The sequence below is a fragment of the Diabrotica virgifera genome, chromosome 7 (genome assembly GCF_917563875.1).
Source record: "Diabrotica virgifera virgifera chromosome 7, PGI_DIABVI_V3a".
Classification (NCBI taxonomy): domain Eukaryota; kingdom Metazoa; phylum Arthropoda; class Insecta; order Coleoptera; family Chrysomelidae; genus Diabrotica; species Diabrotica virgifera.
Window position 1 is genome coordinate 28,176,451 of NC_065449.1, and position 22,169 is coordinate 28,198,619.

Here is a 22,169-nt window from a genome sequence, read left to right on the forward strand (position 1 = left end):
AAAATTCACCAAGAACAAGTCACAGTCAGCATTACCTGATCTGTATACAGTTAAAACATTGGTTCTCATTGAAGGTATATAAATTGCACAAAACTCTGAAGTTTGCTCTACGTTATATTCATTTAGATTAAGAGAAGAATACATAAGATTTTCTTTTACATAAATTGCAACGCCACCTTGCTTCTTTTCAACCCTACAGAAAAAGTTAGCTAGTGAAAAGCCGGAGATGTTAATTAATTTTAGATTTTCTTCAGTTTGCCAGTGCTCTGAAAAACATATGACGTCATAGAACTTTTTATCCGCAAGAAAGCATTGATCATATCGACTTTATTTGATATACACTGTAAATTGACATGAAACATGCTTACCGTGCCTTGTTGAATTAGGTTATTTTGAAAATTTGATGGAGGGTTAACGGTCGTTTCTTCATCCTTCATTTTATTTGAGTATGTGTTGGACGCTTCATAAAAAACCTGCTTACATAAGAGCCTACGGGCCATAGTTTTGGGTCCATCGCTAAAACTTTGAACTGAGAACTTTGCAGTTCTCATAGTGGTGGAGGACGATTGTGTTCGTTACACGTCCGCGAAGCGGCACGCGGTACAGTACTTGTGATGTAAAAACACTGCTAAACCATAAAATATAAATTAAAAAATCTTTTTTCACAGTGGCAGCATTTAAAGAAAATCTAAAATCTTACGTGGGCCACAACAAATAGCCTCGCGGGCCGGATGCGGCCCGCGGGCCGCCAGTTGGACAACCCTGCCCTATATAAAGGTAAATTTAATTAATTGTATTTTGCTTGCAGTACTGCATTTTAATAACTAATTTTATTTACTACATACAATTGTTTACGTTTGCATAACATAACCTGCATCTTATTTTTTCTTTTTATTATTTTTTTGGACTATGGCCTTGACAATTATCCAGCAACCAGGACTAATATAATTGGCCAATATAATTAAAAGTGCGAATAAAAGTACAGAGCGTAGAAATAGAGGTCGCTTTGCCGAACTTGCACGGTCCCAATAGTATTTTTACTACTTTTGACAAAATTTGCCAACGTGCAAAACACATAAATATGTAAATGACAAGAGTGTGGTGTTCCGTGTGCATAAAAGACATATGAAGTTTTCAAAAAAGTCTCCCCAAACACCAGACACTCGCCTAGATATCAGAGCAGATTAAATCGAGGTCGAAGCAACATCTTTGTTGGCAACAATCCATCAAGGATTTACTGTACACACATTTCAAAGTGCTCTCGAATCTGTCAAAGTTTGTTCCGCTTTTGGAATAAGAGCAATTAATAATAGGTAATGCCCTTTTAGTTTAAACCACCAGAAAGTGTTAGAAGTTCGCATCGTTTAGTAGTAACATTAGACCTCAGGCACATCCCACACCTCTACATTCAGAATCTTCGTGATAGTGACTTGGATGGACAATAATAATAAGTAATATTGTAGTTCTAAAATTTTGTTTATATTTATTTTGTTTCTATGTACATTCTAGTTTTTTTGTTATTTGTAGAGAGAGAAAATACATTGTATCCCGAATAAAGTACATGCCTCCTAGTGGCGGGATACAGGCAACAATACATTGGCTTATAGGGCAGTCCTTACAGTAGGGATCCTGGCCTATACCTACAGAAAAATGTAGGCGGGTGTGGGGTAATACTGCACTTTGGTTGCATTGGTGGTGTATTGGCTAAACGTGCCGGGTATGGTGCAGATAGAAAAGGCATTCAGGCATCAAATATCCGAACAAAATCTTTTCAGGCCATAATAATGAAAAGACCTTCTCCAATGAATGGTAAAACTTATATAATGAAATGATGGCATCTCCTGAGGTAAAATATGCCGGAAGTAAAATGAGCCTCCGTTCGGATTTCCGGGTGAGGACTATCTCAGGGGGAACACCATTGCAGGTTAGAAAAATCAGGATAGGGTCGTGGAATCTTGGTAGTCTTACAGGTAAGAGTCTGGAGTTAGTGGAGGCGCTCAAACGAAGAAGAGTTCAAATTGCTTGCATTCAAGAAACTAGGTGGAAAGGACAAAGAGCGAAAGAACTAGGTGAAGGATACAAATTATTGTGGTATGCAGGGAGTAGTAACACTAGAAATGGAGTTGGTATAATTGCTGATAGTGAAATGAAAGATAGCGTAGTGGAAGTTGTAAGAACGAGTGATAGAGTGATGTCAGTGAAATTTGTAATTGATAAAGAGATATTGAATGATGTGTGTGTGTATGCTCCTCAAACAGGTCTGGGTGAGAATGAAATAAGAGCTTCTATGACCAATTAGGAGACGTCCTGAGTGATATTCCGTCAGAGGAGAAAGTTATAATAGGAGGTGATTTCAATGCACATGTCGGCCAAGCCAAGGCAGGATACGAAGCAATACATGGGGGATTAGGCTTTGGAACTACAAATGAAGATGGAGATGATATGCTTGAATTAGCAACAGCACTAGATATGGCGATTGTTCACACATTCTTTAAAAAGAGAGAAACTCATCTTATTACGTACAAAAGTGGACAACATCAATCCCAAATAGACTATTTCATGATAAGGAAAGAAGACATACGTGAATGTAAGGACTGTAAGGTAATAGCTAGTGAGACAGTAAGCCAACAACATAAGCTGCTTGTTCTGGACATCGAAGTAAAAAGTGAAGTTAAACCAAAATATCGGAGAGGACCACAAAAAATCAAGTGGTGGATAATAAAAGATGAGAAAGAAGGTCATTTCGGGGCAAGAATAGTAGACAAAATATGTTGGAATATGAAAGGAAGCCCTAATACAATTTGGAGAAAGATGGCAAGTAGTATTAGAGAGACTGCTATTGAAATACTTGGGAAAACGTCAGGAAAAAAGTTTGAGGATAAAGAGACTTGGTGGTGGTCAAACGAAGTGCAAGGAAAAATAAAATAGAAGGGAAAATTATATAAAAAGTGCCAAGAAACCAGATCCGACACAGATCTTCAAAACTATATGGTCGCGAAAAAGGAAGCGAAAGTAGCAATAGCAAAAGAAAAAGCAGAAGCGTATTCAAACCTATACGATCAACTTGATACCAGGGAAGGCGAAACGAAGATTTATATAAAATAGCAAAACAGAGCAAAGAAAGCAAAAGATTTTAATCAGATCAGAAAATAATAAAATACTAGTTCACGAAAAGGATGTCAAAGAGAGATGGAAAAGGACTTTGACAGCTTATTAAATGAAGATTTTGACAGACAGCCTGTGGAGTCAACGGAGACAGTAATACCAGATGATATTCCTGGGGAAGTATGGAGAGCATTGGGAGAAACATTAACAAGGTGGCTAGCAGGTTTATTTAGTAGAATTATGGAAGTTGGACAAATGCCAGACGAATGGAGAAGCAGTATACTACTACCTGTCTACAAAAACAAGGGAGATATAAAACAACGTACAAACTACAGGGCTATAAAACTGCTTAGTCACACCATGAAAATATGGGAAAGAGTAATAATTGATAGACGGATACGTGAAGAGACCGAAATATCCGAGAATCAATTTGGCTTTATGCAGGGCAGATCAACAACAGATGCAATTTTCATTATAAGGCAGTTGATGGAAAAATATAGGAGTAAAGAAACAAACACTCATATGGTATTCACTGATCTTGAGAAAGCATATGATAGAGTTCCTCGAGAAATTCTGTGGTGGGCACTCAATAAGAAAGGAGTCCCTGGTGAATATGTAAAGATTGTGAGGGATATGTATGAGGGAGTAACGACTAGTATTAGGACAGGTGTGGGAGAGACTGATAAATTTATGTGAAAGTAGGATTGCATCAAGGCTCGGTGCTTAGTCCGTATTTATTCTCATTAGTTTTGGACCAGATAACAGCGAAACTACAGGGTAACATTCCATGGTGCTTAATGTATGCTGATGATGTCGTGTTAGTAGGAAATAGTGAAAGAGACTTAGAACAAAAACTGGAACAGTGGAGACAAGCTCTCGAGGAAAAATGTTTAAAACTTAGTAGGACAAAGACAGAGTATTTGTAATGCTCATTTAAAGATGGAATTACTACAAATAAAATGGTATCTTTGGTACTAAGTGGAAAGGTCAAAGGGCGAAAGAACTAGGTGAAGGTTACAAATTGTGGTATGCAGGGAGTAGTAACACTAGAAATGGAGTTGGTATAATTACTGATAGTGAAATAAAAGATTACGTAGTGGAAGTTGTAAGAACGAGTAATAGAATGATGTCAGTGAAATTTGTAATTGATAAAGAGGTATTGAATGTTGTGTGTGTGTGTGTATGCTCCTCAAACAGGTCTGGGTGAGAATGAAAGAAGAGCCTTCTATGAACAATTAGGAGACGTCCTGAGTGATATTCCGTCAGAGGAGAAAGTTATAATAGGACGTGATTTCAATGCACATGTGGGCGAAGCCAAGGCAGGATACGAAGCAATACATGGGGGATTAGGCTTTGGAACTAGAAATGAAGCTGGAGATGACATGCTTGAATTAGCAACAGCATTGGATATGGCGATTGTTGACACATTCTTTAAAAAGAGAGAAACTCAACTTATTACCTACAAAAGTGGACAACATCAATCCCAAATAGACTACTTCATCTACTTCATGATAAGGAAAGAAGACATACGTGAATGCAAGGACTGCAAGGTAATAGTTAGTGAGACAGTAAGCCAACAACATAAGCTACTTGTTCTGGACATCGAAGTAAAAAGCGAAACTAAACAAAAATATCGGAGAAGACCACAAAAAATCAAGTGGTGGCTGCAGAAAGATGAGAAAGAAGGTCTATTCAGGAGAATAGTAGAAAAAATATGTTGGAACATGAAAGGAAGCACTAATACAATTTGGAGAAAAATGGCCAGTAGTATTAGGGAGACTTCTATTGAAATGCTTGGGAAAACGTCAGGAAAAAAGTTTGAGGATAAAGAGACTTGGTGGTGGTCAAACGAAGTGCAAGGAGAAATAAAATAGAAGGGAAAATTATATAAAAAGTGCCAAGAAACCAGATCCGACACAGATCTTCAAAACTATATGGTGGCGAAAAAGGAAGCGAAAGTAGCAGTAGCAAAAGCCAAAGCAGAAGTGTATTCAAACCTATACGATCAACTTGATACCAGGGAAGGCGAAACGAAGATATATAAAATAGCCAAACAGAGAGCAAAGAAAGCAAAAGATTTTAATCAGATTAGATGTATCCGAGATGAAAATAATAAAATACTAGTTCACGAAAGGGATGTCAAAAAGAGATGGAGAAGGTACTTTGACAGCTTATTAAATGAAAAATTTGACAGACAGCCTGTAGAGACAACGGAGAAAGTAGCAGCAATGGTCACCAAAATAACAAACGAGGAAGTGGCTCAAGCGCTTCAAAAAATAAAGAAAGGAAAAGCGGTAGGACCAGATGATATTCCTGGGGAAGTATGGAGAGCATTGGGGGAGACAGGAACAAGGTGGCTAGCAGGTCTATTTAATAGAATTATGGAAGTTGGACAAATGCCACACGAATGGAGAAGCAGTATACTGGTACCTGTTTACAAAAACAAGGGAAATATACAACAATGTACAAACTAGAGGGCTATAAAACTGCTTAGCCACACCATGAAAATATGGGAAAGAGTAATTGATAGACGGATACGTGAAGAGACCGAAATATCCGAGAATCAATTTGGCTTTATGCAGGGCAGATCAACAACAGATGCAATTTTCATTATAAGGCAGTTGATGGAAAAATACAGGAGTAAAGAAACAAACGCTCATATGGTATTCATTGATCTTGAGAAAGCATATGATAGAGTTTCTCGAGAGATTCTGTGGTGGGCACTCAATAAGAAAGGAGTCCCTGGTGAATATGTAAAGATTGTGAGGGATATGTATGAGGGAGTAACGACTAGTGTTAGGACAGGTGTGAGAGAGACTGATAAATTTCATGTGAAAGTAGGATTGCACCAAGGCTCTGTGCTTAGTCCGTATTTATTCTCATTAGTTTTGGACCAGATAACAGCGAAACTACAGGGTAACATTCCATGGTGCTTAATGTATGCTGATGATGTCGTGTTGGTAGGAAATAGTGAAAGAGACTTAGAACAAAAACTGAAACAGTGGAGGCAAGCTCTGGAGGAAAAAGGTTTAAAACTTAGTAGGACAAAAACAGAGTATTTGGAATGTTATTCCAAATAGCAGAACAGAAAATTTAATTATTAAAAGTGTAGGCAAACCAAGATGTCAGGATAAACCGCGAAATGCAAGAGAACATAAAGAAAGCAAAGAGAAATTGGCTGAATGAGAAATCCTGTGAAATAGAAAATCTACAAGAACATGGAACATTGATTTTGGCAACACTGAATAGAGAGTCTATAAAAATATCTTTATACATATGCGTTCTGTTGTGAATTAAAAACATTTCCAAGAAAAATACTATCTTACAGAAAGTGTTGTTCCAAAAATATTTCCGGGATTTCCAAAATATTTGACAAAGCAAGAAGATGGTGATAAAATGAACAGTCCCATGAAAAGGAAAGAATTAATTATAAATAGCCAATAACAAAAACAAGTTAGGGCAAATGGCTGCAAGTTATGTGATAGTTTCAGTGAAAGTGTAAGTTGGGTTATTATCTGATGAAATGGAAGTGGCTTCAAAAATAAAAACATATTTATTTTTATCTCGTGAAAGAGTGTTTAAAATTATATTTTTCCCGCTATAGGACCACTATGATATCTATAAACCGGCCCTCTATTTGACAGCTCGGCAGTGTTGCCACATCGAATACGACCGCCTGTTCAACTAAAAACGACCATGACTTAGCTTAAGTAAAAACAATGTGACTCACCTGTAACTTCTTTTTGCACATACTAATGGTGTCAGTAGAATAAACGGACAGTTTAACATCTGAACACGAATGGGACAGTCTCAATTTTAAAACAGTCTCGGTACCACCGTCAACCGGTTCTGAACACTCTGCAGGTGAATCTCGACCATTGTCTTCTTTCACGATATTGATAGGATACGAAAGGCAATAGATAGGAACCTGATACCGCGCACCCAACTCATCGTAACACTCCGTCAGGTACCCGTTCGGCACCGATACGCTAGCTCCGTCGAGGATAGCTTGAGCTAACTCGTAGTCCATGGCTTCGGCCGCCACCGCAGCTGCCCTGAGGGCGTCCCATATCTCGCGGCGTCCCTCGAAGGCCGGCGCCGTATCCCAGAATTCATCTCGTTTGCTTCGGAGTTGTCCTTCCGTCAGGGGCACGTCGGATTTCCATCTGATCGTTTCATGGCACAGAGGGTGGTTCTTTCGTTGACTACCTGTAACAAAAAGGACTTTTAATAAGATGTTCTCGTAGCATCGAAATTAGTTTTATGGGACAAGTACTTCAAGAAGCTTCTAACTTAAATCATCTTACTGTTATAAAACGACCGATTCGTATTTATATACCACTTTATTTATTTTATACAAATTTACTTTACTAAGTCTCTCTTATAACTAACTCTCCCAACGCCTCGATTCGCTTAAATATAAAATAACGTAATTCTCGAGAATTCTAGACTTCGCCATCTCTACTTATTGTGTGACCTTCCATACACCGCACGTCTTTCTCCACCGATTCCACGTATATCGTGCTCTCGCCAGAATGTTCTCGAAATTGAACCGTTTGGAGCTGTTACTTGCGGTCGGTGATTCATTCTTTTGTTACATTACTAAATCTACTACTAAATTCTAAAACTCTGGTATCATAGGAACAAAATCGTGGTAGCGGTTGCGTCGCATAAAAAACACCAATCGACAGAGACACCCTAGAACAGGGGTCACCAATTAGTTTCCCTGAGGGTCCGTTTCGAAAACCTATGACACTTCCGGGGTCCGGATTTATACTGCCTGTGTCTAGCTGTTCTGATTCGGTTTCTTTGCGGATTCTTGTTAAAAAATATCCCCTATAAACAAATCAGAAGAGTGCCGGGCGAAATTTTTGGGCAGAAATTGTTTAACATTTTTTTTAACAAATTCAAAACATCACCTTTTTTGCCCCCGAAAATATGTTTTTAGCATTTTTGGGTCATCTTAAACAAAAAAGATCTATCATTTTATTAAAACTTAAGAGTTTTCAAGCATCGCAAATGCATATTTTCGCATTTTTCAGATTTTAAATCGCTTATAACTCGAAAACTATCAACTTTTCAGAAATATGACAAGAGACCTTTATTGTTTATAATTACCCAAGAAACATAAAAATACATTTTTCGAGGCAAAAAAGTAATTTTGAATTTGCTTAAAAAAATTGTTTCACCCGGCACCCTTATGATTTGTTTAAAGGGGGCATTTTTGAACAGGAATCTGCAAAGAAATCGAGTCAGAAACATTTTTCATACGAAAGTGTCCTCACACATGGACTAATATGGAAAAGAAAACTAAAAAGAATGTGTGTGTACTTTGTACGCACAAAAGAAGATATTCTTCTATTATAGGTAATTTAAACGAAGTAAATATACTTAAAAGGTTATTTGTACTTATTTTATTTAAAAATCAAACTAACTTTCTTATCTACCACTTTCAAAAAAGAAGAATATCTTCAAAAATTATATAATAATATAGTACTTACAATCATAAAATCTATAAAAAAAATAATAACTTGCTTGGGGCTCGAACTCACTTCACTTCTACCGCGCTGTACGAAAGCTGACGGCATGCCGCGGCATTTCAAACTAGACCACATCCGCGTGTACGTCATATGGGAATATACACAAACTAAACGTTTACACCATAAATTTATATGAATTTAATAAAATCATTAGTTTGATTTTTGTCGAAATAAAATATAACAAAGTATAGTGTAAGAAAACAATATATGAGATGAAGATTTTTAGAAAGTTTGTTCGTAATCAGATTATGTAAATTAAAGCATTGCCTGCTAATAGGTAACTACATTATTTTGTTTACATTTTCCTAATAGATAGGTATTGAAACTATTAGGTATTTCCAACTGAAACATTTAAAATTACGTACCTGCGGCTTTTCAAAACTATTTAAAAAGTCACTATAATTATAAATTTTATTTTATTTCTGTCCACACATCAATAAAAACTAATATTATACAATATTTTTGTTTACCATAATCTCCATATTGAACAATTATTGACAGATTATTTCAAAATTTCAACACCCAATCAGAGCCCGTATAACCACTAATAACATACTGTCGGTGTGCGCATGCGCGTGGTAAATCAAATTTTACCCTCAATAGATTCGCCGCTAAAGAAGAATATCTTCAATAATATCCTATTCTAAGTTTTCCTGGTACAATAAATAAAATATAAATTCATTGTGTATTGTTTTGTTATTATTATCAGTATATTTTGAAAACAGCAGTATTGTAAATTGTTACTGGGAATATTTTAAAAGTTAGGAATTTATATTTTGAATGCTAATGAAGTTTTTAGACATCTTCAATTTGGAGAAAGGAAACTGAGGAATTTAAAATAAAAAATCATAGTACAAAATGCTAATTAACATGTTATCTTTTCTACATTAGTTTCAATGCAAGGTGTTTGTTGCAAACTTATTAAATCTGAAAATTATTTTAATTAAATGCACATCTGAAAAGTACTCCTACTTAACATATAGTAGAGAGGAAATGAATATAAAAAATGCACATGACAATTTTATATTACAGTTTACTTAATTTCAAAATTATTGATTAGTAAGTATAACTCTTTACAAAATTAAATTATCAGAGAGAAAAATGACATTTTTTATGAACAACATGTCTGAAGTTTGGAGTGAGTTTAGTGCAACTGAGTCTTATTAGGGAGTTGAGATATTCATCTGTTAAGTGAGACCTCTAGCGATTTTTAATAAAGTTCATTCTTGATCAAGCGGCTTCGCACACATAAGTTGAGCCAAACATAGTACACAATTTCATGGCCAAACATTTTCAAAATAGCTAAACGCTATATTCTGAATTTAATGACGGTCCGCACAAAAGTAGCCCACGGTCCGGATGCGGACCGCGGTTCGCTAATTGGTGACCCCTGCCCTAGAAGATGAAGGCTTCTTATAAAATTTGCTGTAGGGTTGCTAGTTTATGAGGTACAGTGCGAAAAGATTTTCCAAAATGGCGGCCGGGGGACAAGGTTAGCGACCCAACAAATTTAAACTTACCGCAAACTTATTCTTAGGCTCCCCACCCCAATATACAAAAAAAGTAAAATCGCGTCCTCTGAAAAAACAGTGCGAAGGCCTAAAAATTGTAATATTTCAATGGACTAAAAGAGATCTTAAAAAAACAATAAATTACCCTAATATAAGAGATTCAAGAAGAAAACTAGACCAGGGCGCATCTGTAAAAATATTAGTACATTTGGACGTTGAGAAGTGACTCAAATTTTTTTGCAGAAATTGCTTCAAAATAAATCAAATAATAATATTTGAGTTATCTTCCCTCTCAAAAAGGTCCGGAACATTGCTTAAATAATCAAAATGTCAAAAAATTAGGGAAAAATTCAAAATTTTTTTCTTGGTTTTTTGATTATAACTTTAAAAGTATTCATTTTCGAGAAAAGTTGTATACTAACATAAAAGTTGCGTAATTAAATTTACTACAATATATAATTGGTTAAAAATTTAAAAAATAGTCACCCTTGTTGCAAAATAGCAATAATTGTGAAAAAAACATACAAAAACAAGTATTCGCATTTTACCTTTTTCAACCATTTATGCTACACATAGGACCATCATATTTCACTCTGAAAAACTGTATGATTCATTAAAACAATACTGTAAATTTCATTAAGATCGTTTCAATAGATTTTGCTAAATAAATTTTGCAATCCAGCTTTCGTACAAAAAATTCATTTTTTCAAAATGTTACAGGACTGAAAATAAAGCAGATAGCAAGTTGAAAATTTTTTTGCGTATAGAAGTGTACTGTACTCTTCATTTGCAATTTTGCAAAATTAAAATCGATTAACACCACGGCGTCAGGAATTTTTTTAAATAAACATTAATTATTGGTGCTATGCGCAGGACAGTTGAGAGTTTGCTCTGATTGGGCATTCCAATGACTTTTGATAATGATTGATACATTTTAATTTTGATTACATTTCGATATAAATAAATAAATTTGTTTATTGCAAAATAAAAACACATACTCTATCCTTTGAAATAACATTTTTATTAGCAAAAACTTTCTTTGTTCATATATTTTGACTTAAATAATAAAAGTTTATTATTTTTAAACATATGCAATTGTTTAAACAATATTTCACAAACAATAATAAAATTAGTTTGTTTTTGTGGAATTAAAATATTAAAATACAACAAAATATAGAGTAAGAAAATAATATATTAGATAAAGATTGGAAAAAATTTTGGTGGAAATCAACTTGTGTGAATAGAACACCGCTGTTCTGCGCGTAGCACCAAAAGTTATTGTTTATTTCAAAAATTTTCTGACGCCGTGGTAATTAATCGATTTTAATTTTGAAAATTGCAAATGAAAGGTACAGTACACTTCTATAAGCAAAAAAAAATTCAACTTGCTATCTGCTTTATTTTCAGTTCTGTAACATTTTGAAAAAATGAATTTTTTTTGCGAAAGCTGGATGGCAAAATTTATTTTGCAAAATCTATTAAAATAGTCTTAATGAAATTTACAGTATTGTTTTATTGTATCATAAAGATTTTCTGCGTGAAATATGAAGGCCCTAAGTTTAGTATAAATGGTTGAAAAACGTAAAATGCGAATACTTGTTTATGTATGTTTTTTTCGCAATTATTGCTATTTTGCAACTAGGGTGACTATTTTTTAAATTTTCAACCAATTCTATATTGTAGGAAATTTAATTACGCAACTTTTATGGCAGTAGAACTTTTCTCGGAAATGAATACTTTTAAAGTTATAATCAAAAGACCAATAAAAAAATCGAATTTTTCCTTCATATTTTGACATTTTGATTATTTAAACAATGTTCCGGACCATTTTGAGTGGGAGGATAACTCAGATATTATTATATGAGTTATTTTCAAGCAATTTCTGCAAAAAAATTTGAGTCACCTCTCAACGTCCATCTCAAAACAGATGCGCCCTGGACTAAACACCATTATTCACAAATACAATACCTACAATAAACTCTTTCCTCCAAAAGAATTAGATACTTCATATTACGATCTAATACGGAATTTTTAGAAAATCCACACTATTACTTCATAATGATTTCCAAGAAATCTCGTTAATAGGAAAAAAACTTTGCAACCGCTTAATTACATTTAATAGGCGTGTTTAAAGTTAAAACCTAATTATTTAATCAGATCTAACACGAAAACTATAACCAACTTTATTACGCTATCAGTTATCACCAAAAAGTAAAAATAGAACTCAGAGATGCAGCTTCTTAATTTGTTCGCCTTATCTAGTAAATGCCAGTAGCATATTATTTACTAAACATGTGATTTATTCAATAGAATATAATTCAATTTTGAAATATTTAATGTGATTTATGTATGTAAATATTGTGGATTTGAAATAAAATGACTAAGTATTTCTATCTTATGAGTGACGTAAAGAGAGTTAAAATAAAATAGCAGTAAAAGAAATATACGCCAGTCAATGGGAGCAAGAAGAGGATATTACCTGGGAATTCTATCCTACTGCATGGATTTTAACCCTTAAACGCCCAAGGGTAGGTAAAAAATGCCCACCTAATGTGTATTCCCTTATAACATATTTATTACGTGTTTAAAAATTTTTAAAAAATTATTTATTGTTAAAAAGACAGCCCTTTATCGAATGTTAATTTGGTTCAACCGATATTCTTGAAAATAAAAGTAATATCTTGTGTTAAGTATGTGTGGGCATAAAAAGTACATCCTTGGTAATACTTGTTAATAAAGGTTTCTATATAATTTCTCGTTGGTAGGAACATAATCCATATAATAATCGACGTACAATTACATAATCGACACAGTTATCCGCCAATGAGGAGGTTGAAAGGAAGAACGTGGAGGAAATCGAAAAATCTGAATTACTGACTTTTACTGGTATGTTAATTTTGAAGTACATTGTAATTTTGTTGTAAGGTTTGTAAATTGTTTAAATTAATATTTTAGAAGATGCTGTGTTTATTAAGCATAAGATTCTTAAGTTTAATCCATTTCCAACAACTCTCAATAAATATATTAGCTATTTTCGAGGTGGACATTTTTTACCCACCCTTGGGCGTACATGGAACCTAAAAAAGGTTGGGCGTTTAAGGGTTAATGAAATTTTGGACCTAGCCTCTACTTATCTCCTAATTCAAAGTCTACCCTATGCCGATGTGTGTGCTTTTATCTTGGGGGGTGGTTCCCACCCCTTCTCAGGGTGGAAAATTTTTTGATGAAAATTATCACGGAATTCGTTAGAGAACCTAATTCTAAGTAAAAACTGTTCTGTTTTTTTTTGAAAACCCAATACTTTTTGAGTTATTCGTGGTTGAAAATTGGTAATTTTCATTGAAACATACATAATACCTTTTCGAACGGTTTTTTGCGAATACCTTAAAAACTATGCGTCTAACTAAAAAAACTATATTAAACATTTTTGTAGGTTATAAAAAAAACAAAGAGACACTTGACTTCAAAAATCTACTAGTTATAATACAAAACGAGATAAGGTATGTGAAAATAGTTTGTTTTTTGGTACATTCTCAAATTGGTGTATTCAACTTGAAATAACATAGAAACGGTCGATTTTAGGTGTATAATGCTACTAATACCTTTTGTAGTGCTTGAAAAGACCTTTAAAATGAGCTATATTAAAGGTCCATTATATTAAACCTAAGCGAGATATGCTGCAAACAAAATAGATAACTAATGTATTTTAGACGAAGTAGTTTTCAATCCTAATAGTAAATTATTAATATTGAAAATATTAAAAATATTACTATAAGATTTTTAAATTGAAAACTTATTGGTACACTTTCCTGGTGACACCTCCAAGACTTCGACAATTTGCAAGTCAAATGGATGCTGCAGTGAAGACGAGAGGGAAGGAATTCTACACTATGCAATTCAAATCCCCCGTCTGCAGCTGGTAAAGTTCCAACGGAAAAATGCACCTAGTTACTCTACGGAGTAATACGACTATAAAATAAAAATGTATACCATTTTTATTCAGTTGCAATGCGAAGGCAAAACAATCTCACTTTTCAATTAGAATACGGAGTGCAGTCCAGTCCCTTGAATCGCGATTTTCGGCTCTTATTGGAGCCTTCATCGGAAGGAACGTAGGCACTGTTCTCCATTGCAACTGAATAAAAATGGTATACATTTTTATAATGTATTTTAAGAAAAAATGAGAAGTAATTTTAACCCCCATCCACCAAAATGTAAATGCATAGTTTTCCTTCTACAATACCTTTTATTATAGTGTTATTTCTATGTTCAAAAAGTTGGACGGGTTTAAAATGAATGGATTTTGAAAAAAAAGATCAAATTATAGAGCGCATTTTTAAATTTTCTTAAAAATCTTCCTTTTTCTCCATGTAACTTGAAAATGATAAGAGATACAATAATGAAAAATAAAAAGGAAATTTTTATCTGAAAAAGCCCTACATTTTTGTGTGGTATCTTTTTTTCGTATCTCTTATCTTTTTCGAGTTACATCATAGTAACTTTTTGAACATAGAAATAACACTATAATAAAAAGTATTGTAGAAGGAAAACGATGTATTTAAATTCTGATGGATGAGGGGTTAAATATACCTCTCATTTCTTCTTAAAACACATTAGTCATTAACTTTTTTGCAGAATATCTCACTTAGTTTGCATGTAATCGACAATTAGTATTGCTCATTTTAAAGGTATTTTCAAGCACTACAAAAGTTATTATATTAGTATCATTATACACCTAAAATCGAAAGTTTCTCTGTTATTTCAAGTTGAATACACCGATTTGAGCATGCAGCAAAAAAACAAACTCTTCTTACCTACCATATCCCTCTTTGTATTTTAACTAGAAGATTTATGAAGGAACCAATCTCTTTGTTTTTTTATAACCTACAGAAATATTTTATATAGTCTTTTTTGTTAGATGCATAGTTTTTAAGGTATTCGCAAAAATCCGTCCGAACAGGTGTCACTTTTCAATTTCAATGAAAATGGCCAATTTTCAACCATGAATAACTCAAAAAGTATTGAGTTTTCAAAAAATAATCATAGAACAGTTTTTACTTAAAATAAGGTTCTCTAGCCTTTTCCGTGGCTATTTTAACCAAAACATTTTTCACCCCCGAGAAGGGGTGGTAACCACCCCCAAGATAAAAGCGCACATCGGCATAGAGTAGACTTTGTTTCTTGAGCTATTCCCTACTTACTGTGAAAATATCGAAGTAAATCGATGTAGTAGGATGGAATTCGGAGCCAAATACCCTCATTGACTGCCCTAATAGTACTGTCGTCAGAGACAAAAATGCTACTGAACCTCTAAAAATCATACGAACAAGCGGAATTTTGCTAAGAACGTCAATTTAGGGACCACAAAAAAAGAAGCAAAAAAGTTCAGTCCTGCCTGAAGCTTCCCCCTAAAATCCCCGCTCGAAGTGGGGGAACATCGATTTACCAAGAATCTGTATGCTATAGAAAAAATAATTGTTGTTTTCACCCAATTTTGAAAAAATGTGAAAACTTTGAATTATCCACGTTCGTCTATAATCACAACTCCTCCGTCAATATACCAGCTAGAATGACAAATGAGGTGTCAAATGAAAGCTTATAATCCAAGGATGGTACTTAAGGTGAGAAATTTTACCTAGGCGGTCTGACCGTCGGTCTGTCCGACCGCGAATATAACTCGTCCGTCCCTATACCAGCTAGAATGACAAATGAGGTGTCAAATGAAAGCTTATAATCCAAGGATGTTACTAAAGGTGAGAAATTTTACCTAGGCTGTCTGTCTGTCTGACCGCGAATATAACTCCTACGTCATTGTATCAGGTAGAATGACAAATGAGGTGTCAAATGAAAGCTTATAATCTCCAAAGATGGTAATAAAGGTAAGAAATTTGACCTAGGCTGTCTGTCCGTCTGTCTGTCCGACCGCGAATATAACTCCTACGTCATTGTAGCAGGTAGAATGACAAATGAGGTGTCAAATGAAAGCTTATAATCCAAGGATGGTACTAAAGATGAGGAATATTACCTAGGCTGTCTGTCCGTCGGTCTGTCTGACCGCGAATATAACGCCTCCGTCCTTAGACTAGGTAGAATGACAAATGAGATATCAAATGAAAGCTTATAATCCAAGGATGATACTAAAGGTGAGAAATATTACCTAGGCTGTCTGTCGATCTGTTCGACCGCGAATATATCTCCTACGTCATTGTATCAGGTAGAATGACAAATGAGGTGTCAAATAAAAGCTTATAATCCAAAGATGGTAATAACGGTGAGAAATTTGACCTAGGATGTTTGTCCGTCTGTCCGTCCGACAGAGAATATAACTCCTCCGTCATTTTACCAGGTAGAATGACAAATGAGATGTCAAATGAAAGCTTATAATCCAAGGATGGTACTAAAGGTGAGAAATTTGACCTAGGCTGTCTGTCAGTCTGTCCGTCCGACCGCGAATATAAGTCCTCCACTATACCAGGCAGAATGACAAATTGAGGTGTCGAAAGAAAGCTTAGAATCCAAGGATGGTATAAATGTGAGAAACTTGACCTAGGACTTCCGGTTTTAGAAATGCGACTAGAAGTACTGTTTTAAAGTCACCGGAATAGTACAAGTGATATATTATTTGGCACGACTTCGCAACAAGAGAACAAATATATACTTCCGGTTTCATGGCTGTCTGCCCGTCTGTCTTTCTCCTCCATTATTAATACAGATAGAATGACAAATGAGGTGTCGAATTAAAGCTTATAACCCAAGGACGGGATTAAAAATGAGAAATTTGACATCGGACTTCCGGTTTTAGAGTTGCAACTGTAAGTACTGTTTTAAAGTCACTGAAATAGTATAAGAGATATTACATTCGAGGTGCCTTAGCACGATGAGAACAAAAAATGTAAAATTTTGGTTTTTATATCATTTCCAGAAAAGTAGTTCTAACCAGAAGTGCCGTTATAGTCGAGTTTTAGCCGAAAAGTTGAGTTTTGAATCTTTAGTTTCGGTTTTGAAGTTATTTCTGTTTAAACAATGATGACCCAAAGTTTAGTAAAAATGACTCAAAATTAGTAAAATCGTTTATCAATCGGCACAAAGTTGTATACACGAAGCGTTTAAATATCGACTTCCAGTTCTACTTTCGATTACTTTGGGTGAAAACCTAGGACTTGCGAAGTCCAATTACTTGTTTTAAACAGGGAAATGTAACTTTAGATAATTTTGAACAAAAAGAACTAATACAATTTTTTGTGTAGAATGAACCATTCTCTCAGAAACAACACTTAAAGCAACCAGCGAGTTTGAGATTTTGACCGTTAAAAATTCGATATCTTTTGATAAAGTGTCCTATTAATAAAAATCAAAATGTGATTTAAAAGTGAAGAATGCAGCTTTCAAACACAATATTTGCATTTTGCCGCAAATGAAGTAGTTTCTGTAATTGTGTTAAATAAATAAATGTTGCGTGATTTTTGCCATTTTTTATGATTCTCACGAGATCAATAACATTTATCACTTCCACTGTAACTACGAAATTTCCATTGTTAGACAACCCATTCACTGCCCATCACGCACCAGCGCGTGATATGGTTACTTCAGACAGGTGTCGTTCATGCACCAGTGAGTGATATAGTTACTTGTCAGGTGTCGTTCAACAGAATGGCTCCTAGCCGAGTTCCATCCTCTTCAATAGGCAGCGAATGGGTTAAGTTAATCTTCAAAACCAATAATATCAAATTTTTATTTTGAGTTGGAATTGTTAAAGAAGCAACCGTCACACAGTGTATAAACTATACTTGAAGAAACTATCGCCTCATCCAAATCCACTTGCACACGATCGCCTGACAACATCACTGCTTCAAAGACTAAAAAGGTTGGATCCTCTAGATATGTCCACTGCCACGAACTAGATAGAAGTTACTCTTTTGTATAAAAGTCAGAAATTTGGAAATAAGGGTGCTTGTGCTCACCACTGGGTGTAGCTCCCACTGTGTTATTTTTTCTCTGTCAATACATAATCTCTGTCAATACATACGTACCTCTTATACGTATAATCGAAAACCTCTTATACCCATAGGTGTCGAGGTGTCTATCTCTGTCAAACATATTGTTATATTGATAACAAACTGCAACAGATAAAGGAAGTTAAGAAAAACTTTCAATAAAATAGACGACTCTATGGGGGGAGGATTTAACATGTATTTTCCACTATTTTTGTTTGCTTCTTAATCTATTAGTTGATTTTCCATTTAAATATTTTTAAATAAATGCTTCTGGGCTTTGATTAATGTCATTCAACCTATGGTTTTTATCCTTTAATTATTTTTCCATTTAATTATGTACTCAGCAAATACTTGCATCATTTGTATTATTATTACTATTTTATTGTATTTTTAATTATTAACACACATGGAATATCTCCTGTTGGGCAGCAGCCAATTGAAAATAAATAAATAAATAAATTTTTATCATTTATCTAGAAAGTATTGCTGAAAATCCAAACTATATTGAGACTTTCCCCCCTATTTTTGTTTTCAATTCTATAGAAGTATTTTGGGGACAATTAAAACCAAGTATAAGGCGTGCAAATACATTTCGCAAAAAATGCTAAGAAGTTAATGGAGGTAATTAAAAAAGAATATTATTACCAAAGAAGACTGTCAGAAATGAATCGCCAAAGTGATCAAAGTTGAAGAATACTAAGTATAAGAAATTGGGCACTTCCACATTAATGGTGGAAATAAATTTATTATTGGATTGATGATTGAATAATATTAATTATTTCATTCCTAGGAGATTCTGACCAATAGAAAGCTACAGAAATAAAAATTAAATTGATAATTTTTGATAATATCCTGTCGTCAAGCATATTACGTCAGATGCCTTCGTTGCTACGAAAAAATACATTCAGTGACATTAATGACAATTAATGTTTTAAAAATTATAAAAGTGATGACTTTCAACCGTCAAATATTTATAACAACTGTGTGTTTAATTGTACTAATTTGTACTTACATAAATAAATTACAATAAAATTTTGGTTTTGAACAGTTTTATTATTTTGAACAGATCTCTAAAATTATTATCGAATTTTTGCCCTCGTGACACTTTGACATAATTTCACTCTCCTACCAATAAGGATACAATTGTAGAAGCCAGATGGATGTAGTCAAGCATATAGACGGTCTGGGGAATGTTTCCAATGTAGTCTTGTACAAAATGTTAGCTTTGGTGGCGTTTCCATTATTGTATGGGGTGGCATTAGTTGTGAGAGTCATACGGAGCTTATTGTGGTTACTATTTGAATGAATTCTGATTGGTACATACGCAACATCTTCAAAGAGCATGTTTTTCCTTATGCAGGCTTCATTGGGTATGATAAGTTTATGCTAATACATAGTAATATATGTGCACATGCCACAGGAACATTATCTACAATATCTTGAGTCTTCATTTCATTTGATTTTAATTGTCAGAGATTTTCATTTTAATAATATTTTCAGAAAATTTTATTTTCTTAAATTATAATCATTTGTTTAACAATATTTAATAATTATTTAATACTTAGTTTAGTATTTGTGTTATGGTTAGGATACTTTATTTTTGTTATTTGTATAAATGGGGACATCCCTTAGTAAATAAATAAATAAATAAATGTTGGTATTGGTATTGAGGCTTTAGACTGGCCAGCAATGAGTCCCGATGTAAATCCCATAGAACATCTATGGGACATCCTAAAACAACATATACAAGCAAGAATTCCAGCTCGCAACTGAATTGCAGAATTAAGAATTGCTGTACAGGAGGAATTCAATCGACTTCAGCAAGAAACCATTCAAAAATTCTGCAAGGCATACCTAGAAGGATGCTGGCTACCACTAGAGCTAGAGTAGGAAATACTAAGTACTTAATTGTTATAATGTTGAGGTAAAAAAGTGTCTATTGTCATTATTGTTTCTTTCTAATTAAATGTTATATTCAAAATCAGACTACTTCATTAATATTTCTACAAATTTGTTGTACTCTTCAATATGAAAGTTACTTGTTACTGAATATACGTAGAATTGTTCAGCACAACTTATTTAGCAATAAAAAATACAAAACTTTTCAAAAGGAAAAAAATATAGGTACAGTAGAGCGTCGATTATTGAACAACCAACCGAACAACCGGTTATCCAAACTTCTGACTCCGCACTCGACAACCGAGCAAGTGTTAGTAATTAACGCTTAAAATATTTTTAATTTTCTTCAATATTGTATCCAAAAACATGTTGTTGTAAAGACTGCACTTTTTTGTTTAATTACTATTTTGTCATTATCAAAATATAAATAAATATGTAGGTATTTAAATATGGCTTTTATTCACTTGTGGATAAATATGTATGACTATATCAATATAGTTCGATTATCCAAACAAATCGGTTTTCCGAACACCCATGTGCCCCAATTAGTTCGGATAATCGATGCTCTACTGTACTTCAAAATCAGAGTCAAAATAAAATATGCAATATTTTTATCTGTCAGTGTATATAATGCAATTATAACAATACTTTCAAACATTATAGATAATAGAATGGGATTTTCCTTTTCACACATATAAATAATGATCTATCTCATTATTTAATTACTATATGACTACATCAGACCTGTTTTAAAACAACTCAAATCACAAATTGCATGGATTCTACAAAACCATTCCAAGTTACCTATTCGAATAATAATTCTTTTTAAAAAATCATAAACAAGTACAATCAAATCATCAACTCAGAAAATAGAAAGAAAACAATAATAAGTTTATCACCAAAAACAAATAATGAATTACACAGGAAATTGTTTTCATATTTATCATGAAATATACTTATTGGTCATGATATTGAATAATTAAATAACTATGGTGGAAAAGGGGTTATTTTTAAAATCAACCCTTAAAATATAAACTTTCACAAAATTTGTTTAAAGGAAAAATATTTATAGAAAAGCTTTCACTTTTACTAACTTTAAAAGTTGGCTTTGAGACAGTCGTACTTTTTTAAAACAAGTTTAATATGGTTTGTTCCTGTTAGGTATAATCATTAGAAAAGGTCTGTAAAGGTTATTAAACTACCTGAGTTGGGTCGGCTTATTGACCCTGATGAATCGTCGATAGCACCACTTCTACTACGCGTTATACCTATGCAACCTCCCATTGCGATAATTTCGTACATAAAGTCATTTCATTGCTTTTAATAAATGTTGTTTTTTCGTAAACAATCACGAACATTTTCCACCCATCATACACTCACGGCCTTTCAACAAATGACAAAATTGTGACGTGCGACGTGCTTGACATTAACATCAAACATCAATATACTGTCAATTTGCTGTCAATTGTCAATTCCATCAACAGGAATACCAACAGATATTTTAATACCTGCTCACTTATGATAAGTATATTTTAATTAATCTTATAATAGGTCAAGCTAAATGACTTGATGATAAGAAAGTTTAATTTAATTATCATTTATCGAAGTAAAATTTCTTATATAGTACTTTAGTTTAATTGACTGCCATCAGTAATAATAATTATATGGGATGCATAGTGTGTTGCCTACTATTAAGAATAATAATAGGATTTTCTTTAGAAAAAAATTATGGCTGTAGGCTGTATTTAGCAATAATGCTACAATAAAATTAATTAATCATTAATCAAATATGAAACAATTATTAGAACTTGGAAAATAAATATAGAAAAACTATTATAAATGACTGTAAACTCCAATAAACCAGAAATTAATGCCTGGTAATATCAATAAAAAGTTTAAGAGAGAAATCATTGATCTATAAGAGGTCAAACAAATTTAAAATTGAAATGTTGAAGATACTTTAAATTATAATAATTAAACAAGAGTATCTGATTTAAATTGGAAAGTGCGGATATGATATAAGATTGCAATTTTTGATATTATATTCCGTTTTATTGTAAAAACATGAATTATATTGTCCGGAAGATATTTTCTGGTGTCATTTAATTTATTTATTGTCT

General features: G+C 33.5%; 1 protein-coding gene across 2 annotated transcripts in view; it reads right to left on the reverse strand.

Annotated features, from left to right (window-relative positions):
• The window catches only part of LOC114330600 (ubiquitin domain-containing protein 1), a 115,612-nt gene extending 94,153 nt beyond the window's left edge, over positions 1–21,459 (reverse strand). For both annotated transcript variants that reach the window (XM_050656304.1, XM_050656303.1), the window contains exons 1-2: positions 21,252–21,459; positions 6,836–7,314 (exon numbers count right to left, since the gene is read on the reverse strand). In XM_050656304.1, coding sequence (XP_050512261.1) covers positions 6,836–7,314; positions 21,252–21,351 — 579 coding nt within the window. In that variant the 5' untranslated portion in view covers positions 21,352–21,459. The remainder of the gene's footprint in view (positions 1–6,835; positions 7,315–21,251) is intronic.
• Positions 21,460–22,169: the final 710 nt, after the last annotated feature.